At 64.5% G+C, this 5,355-nt stretch overlaps 1 protein-coding gene across 1 annotated transcript in view; it reads right to left on the reverse strand.

Moving 5' to 3' along the window:
• Positions 1-4,166: 4,166 nt before the first annotated feature.
• The window catches only part of CAPN15 (calpain 15), a 6,427-nt gene continuing 5,238 nt past the window's right edge, over positions 4,167-5,355 (reverse strand). The window contains 1 exon segment of the mRNA XM_021708180.1: positions 4,167-5,355. This exon segment is cut by the window's right edge and continues 193 nt beyond it. Within this exon segment, the coding sequence (XP_021563855.1) occupies positions 5,234-5,355 (122 nt within the window). The 3' untranslated portion in view covers positions 4,167-5,233.

A 5,355-nucleotide genomic window follows, 5' to 3' on the forward strand; every position in this document is an offset into this window, starting at 1 on the left:
TGCCTGCATCTCACACCAAACAGAGAGGCTGGGGGGTCCATGTTACCCTGGGGCAGTGGGAGCAGGACTCCAGGCCTGGGCCCCTCAGTCCTGGGGATGCTCCACGCTTTCTGGCCCCTCATTGGCCAGCCCAAGGCTGATCCCTTCAAAGTCTGGACAAGGTTACAGCTAACAGCACAGGGAACGGGCTGGCTGGAGGCTCTGGCCATCATCCAGGCAAGAAGGGTGAGGGACCAGAAGGCCTGGGATCCCTGGTGGGACTCCAGAATCTCAGCATGCAGGGAGTGGAGTGCAGGTGACCAAGGAGGCCCAGACGGGAGCGGAAGCCAGGACGAGGCTGAGTCCAATGCTAGGGAGGCCAAGGACCTGCTCAGCCAGGTAGTGGCACTGCCCTTCCTCCCCATGAACAAGTCTTGGCAGAACTTGGGATGAGAGCAGACGGGGTGGCACTCCCAGAGGAACCCAAAGGGCAAAACCTGGATGCCTTTCGGGCCTCCAGGAGGCACCCAGGCAAGAGAGGATGAGTGTCCTGGGCTTGCTTGTGGGGGTCCTGAGAGGCTGGCCCTGGCTGCACCTAGACAGCCTGTGCATGGGGCTGGGGAGTGCATCAGGCCAGCAGCGCACCGGTGTTCAACTGACCATCCCCACCATGAACAGCCAGGCGGAGCCAGGCTGCTAGCACCAGCCCCCCGCCCACTCTGAGGTCCCCCCAGGCACATCTCCCTCCTGGGCCTCCCTTCCTCCTGTGGTCAGGACTTGCCAACTGGGACCCATCCCCTACATGCAGGGCCAATCTTGGGCTTGGGAGCCCCTGCCTCCCGAGACTGCGCTGGGACCCTGTTCTGGGGTCCCCCTCTGGACTGCAGACCTCCCAGCTACAGAGTGTGTGGTGGTCTCCAGGCACCTCTGGCTCAGGTGGGCCCTAGTGGGTGGCCTCGGCGTCTCCTCCTCCTGCCTCCAGCAGAGGCTCATTTCAGCCATTAACCTTCTTTGCCCGGCCTGCCCGTGGCTGCCTGCCTGTCACCTCCATTAGTGCTGGGACTGCACGGGGTGGGGGGGCTTGTGGGTGAGATCGAGAGCTGGGGCTGTGGAAGGCAGTGGCTCGGCGGGCCAGCCAGGGTAGTGGTGGTGAGTGCCCGGGGACCGGCCTGTCTCATCCCCTCAGTGTTGCACACAGTGCTTGCCAGGACAGGTGTGGGGCTTGGCTGGCACCCGCCTGCTGGGTTGGGGCCAGGGATGGAGCTGGGATGGAGACCCAGGTGGGCCTGTCCAGTGGCTGAAGCCTGAGAGCCCACTGCATGAGGCCAGTGCCTGGAAGGCTGCCTGGCCACAGCTGATGTTTGCCTGTCACTAACGAGCCCGGGGATGCACGGCCCCAGAGCGCCTGCAAAACCCCCAGTCTCAGAGCACACAGGTGTCCTGGGGCTTCAACCTCCTTGCCCCTTCAAGTGGCTCCAGGGACCTCAGGCTGAGTGGAGCAGCCCAGGGCTTCGCCAAAGGGATCATGCCTGGGGCCTGGGCACCAGCCTGAGGCTCCTGACCCCGACAGCACAGGAGAGCCACAGCAATCAAACGGTGGGGTTGGGAGGCCACCACAGGAGGGGCTGAAGACTGTGGGCAGGAGCGCCGAGGACAAGGGGTGGGCAGCAGTGTGGCCCATGGGTGTGGAGAGCACAGGTGTTGCCTGGGAAGTTCTTTTGGGGTCTATCCCAGCTGGGCCGCTCTGGGGGAAAGAGACCCCGGGAAGAGCCTCTGGCTTCAGCTCTCCAGCCTTGCTCGTGACTGTCAGGCAGCAGGACTGTCCCTACGACCCTGACCAGCCCAGAGCCCACTGCGAGGGTCTGAGTGCCCCTCCGTGTTCCACCCTAGACTTGCCGGGTCGTCTCCACCCCAGGCGGGCTGTGGGGCTGACCCTCCGTGTCTCAGCACCTGAGACTGAGCAGGCTCTGGACACTCCCTGGAAGGCCAAGAGCTGCCGTAGGAGTGAGCTCCCGGCTGTGAGGGACATGTGAGCTGGGGCAGGAACCCCAGAGTCACAGAGGAGCAGCAGGGCCAGGCAGGTGGGATGGAGACTCAGGATGTCTGAGCCCCCACCCGGCTGCCAAGCCGGCACTGGCCAAGCAGCGCCAGAGGCCGACAGCAGCCATATGTTGGGAAGAGGAGCTGCATGCGTCGCTCTGCGGCCCCCGGGGCTGGCCTTCCTGGGCCTGTCACAGATGATTTTCCCTGCCTGAATGGCAGACAGGCTGGCGGGTGGGATGGTGGGGGCCTCCGAGCTGGCCCCATGTCCAACCCCCGAGGCCTTTGACACTGGGACTTGCCACTCCTGGGGCAGGTGCAGGGGCCGGGGTTTGGCCTCATCACCTTGATATACTCCGAACACCCCCGCCCTGTGTGGTCACCCTGCCTGGGCCCAGTTTGGGATCCTGAGAGGAGCCCCAGCCAGCCAGCGGTCAATGGGACCCCCTGCTCGAACGTGGGCAGGCGGCCAGGGGTCCACACCGGGTGACTGTGTGGCTGTGTGCCCCGGGCAGGCGGGAGAAGGCCCAGAGCTGCGGCCCTGTCAGCCCAGCGCCCAGAGCTGTGGAGGAGGCGGGGAGGCTACGGCTAATTTGTACACTAAGTGCTTCTGACAGGGATGCCTCACAAGTGAGAACATGCCACCGCCCGCCCCGGAAAGGCTGCATGGCCAGCAGTGCCCAAGAAGAGGGCCAGGAAATGGGGCCGTGGGGTCCCAGGGCCGACCCTGGCCAGGCGAATGGGAAGAAAGGGCCAGGGACAGGGCAATGGCACAGTCGGGGGGGAGTGGTGAGACCCAGGAAGAGCCATGGGGAAAGGGAGACATGGGCAATTGGGAGGGAAGCTGAGGCTGGGCCAGGGCAGACAGGAGGAGGGGCCAGCCCCAGGCACCCTCCCCCTGGGTCCACTCCCTGCCCAACCCAGACTTCCCGTCACTCCCTCAGTGCTCACGCTCAGCCTTCGAGGCCTCACTCAGGGAAGCCCCCGCCTTGGGCTAGCCCTGCTTACCTGCCATAAGGCCCCTCCTTCAGGCTCCACAGTGGCCCCTCGAGTGGCCCTAGTTTCCCTGTCCAACATCCACTAGGGATCTGGGTGACGGGAGCCCCAACTGCCTGCAGACAGCTCCTCTCTCTCACCCCCTCCCCGCTGGAGTTGTCACCCTACACGCTGGTCCAGGCGGCTGACCAGCCAGGGACATAGGGTGGCTGAGGGGCTGGACTCTGGTCCCTTGTCTGCTGTGGAGGCTCCTGAACTGCCCTGACCCTAGAGGGTCCTGGTGTTTCTGTCACACCCTGAGCCCCCTCCTAGGCTGTCCAGGGCTGGGGCTGCAGAAGTCAGAGGTGTGCACTGGATAGGGTGAGGCCAGGGACAGAGGAGCAGTGTCTCAGGGGAGCCAGGGTCCTAAGCTGCCGGGGATGTCCTGGGGGCGTATGGAGCCAGCTCTGCCCAACAAGGTGGGTGTGGGCCAGCTCCCAGCAGCAGGAGGAAGTTCAGGGAGGCCACGCAGCCTCGGTGAGCAGGGCAGGCGTCCGCGGGTGCCGAGGTGAGATGTGTTGTGGCAGCTCCCCTGCTGCCCGAGGCCCGCCCGGAGCGAACACTGCTGGTGGCTTTAATTGCTTTCACATTCGATGGGCTGCCCCTGACAGCCTCTTACCCTGCGCCGGCCGCACCGAGCCCCCACCCACCTGGGGAGAGCCCAGCCGTCCAGCAGCACCATCTGTGCCAGGGTGTGTGCATGGGCCCACCCAGGAGGGGTCATGGGTGCTGCGCAGGAGCTGCTGCCACCCGCCACAAGAGACGGAAAACTTTTCTTCTGTGCCCCCCTGGCTCCATCTGCTTTGATGACTGATCGACTCAGACAGGCCCCTGGCATAGGCGCCTTGCTGGGAAGAGCCACACGCGCGCTGTCCTGTGTGCTGGGAGGGTCCTTCCTGGCCAGCAGGGTGTCCTGCCCCTCAGAGACCCACAGTGTGGCTGACCCCAGGCACCCTGAGCTCGCCCTGCCCCCCCCAGGCCACTTGGCCCCTCTGCACAGCTCCACAGGGGAGGCCCACCTGCTATCCAGATGCTGGAGGGCCAGGGCCTCAGGACATGGCTCTTCCCCCAAAGCCCCAGGCCTGAGAAGGGCCATAGAGGAGGCAGCAGCGTTACAAAACAAAATGCTTTTATTTGGTCCATTGGAGCCTGAGTCTGGAAACCGCCCATGGGGAACTGTATCACACAGGGAAGGGGCAGACAATTGATAAAATAGTCTCTGTGTCAGAAGAGCTGGCCGTATTTACAGGGTTAAAAATATTCACAGCTCAGAGTAAAAGGAGACCCAAAGGGGAGAGGGGAGAGGGAATGTTTCTCCAGGTGTACAAACCCCGCAAGCCCCAAGGAATGTGAGGGTGTGGGCTGGTCATGCTCCTGCTGCCAGGGGCGGCAGGGCAGTGTGGGCCAGGAGGAGGACCCAGGCAGCTGGGCTCAGATGTCCCCGTGGCAGATGAGGACCTGAGGGAGACACCTGGGCTCCGGGGATGCAGCGGCCATGCCCTGCTGTGCTCGGGACCCTCCCTGCAGCGGGGCCAGGGTCACAGACGGGGCTGGCCGAGGACTCTGCTGGACTCTGGCCCACCAAGCTGGATCAGGCAATGCTGAGACAGGCACCCCTCCCACAGGAGGCCGGCCCAGCCCCCTCTGTCCCCTCCCCCATCATGGCTTCGATCCTGGCGGGCGCTCCAGGAATTGCATAGTGTCGCTGGAGGAGCGGCTGGGCAAGGGGCCCTCTCCCAGGGCAGGCACCTGCCTCCCAGGACATGCTGTGCAATGCCTGGGCTCTGGGGCAAACTAGGAAAAGACTGCCGACCTCAAATGCTGTGAGGGGTGGTTCCTGATCTCACCTTGCGGTTCTGGCCTCTGCACTCAGATTTGGTTTTGTGACCACACCCTGGCTGGAAGCCCCAAGCCTGTCGGATGCTGCCCCCAAGGTGAGCAGGTCAGAGGGGCTGGCTGGCAGCTGCCTGGTTCGAGGTATCCTGCTTTATCGGCCAGGAGGGCTGCACTCAGGGAGGGGGAGGGGCAGAGCCCATGGGAAGCCACGCCCGGGCTGGCAGCTCCCTGGGCGGGTCCTGAGATTCTAGTCAAGCGTCCTCCGTTGGGGTTTCCCTTGTAAAGTGCTTTTGGCGGGCAGGCGCTTCATCCATGTGCGGCCCACACCTCTCTACCACTGCGGTCACAGCGGCCGGGGCCCATGCAGACCCGCGATGTCTGGCGTGAGTGGGGGGCTGTGGGTTCCCTTGGAGGCTGTCCAGTCGCTGAGAAAGGCCTGGGCTGCCTTGCGGTGCGCCAGGCGGT

Source organism: Carlito syrichta, unplaced genomic scaffold (assembly GCF_000164805.1).
Source record: "Carlito syrichta isolate Samal-C Ts95f unplaced genomic scaffold, Tarsius_syrichta-2.0.1 Scaffold132180, whole genome shotgun sequence".
Taxonomy (NCBI): Eukaryota; Metazoa; Chordata; class Mammalia; order Primates; family Tarsiidae; genus Carlito; species Carlito syrichta.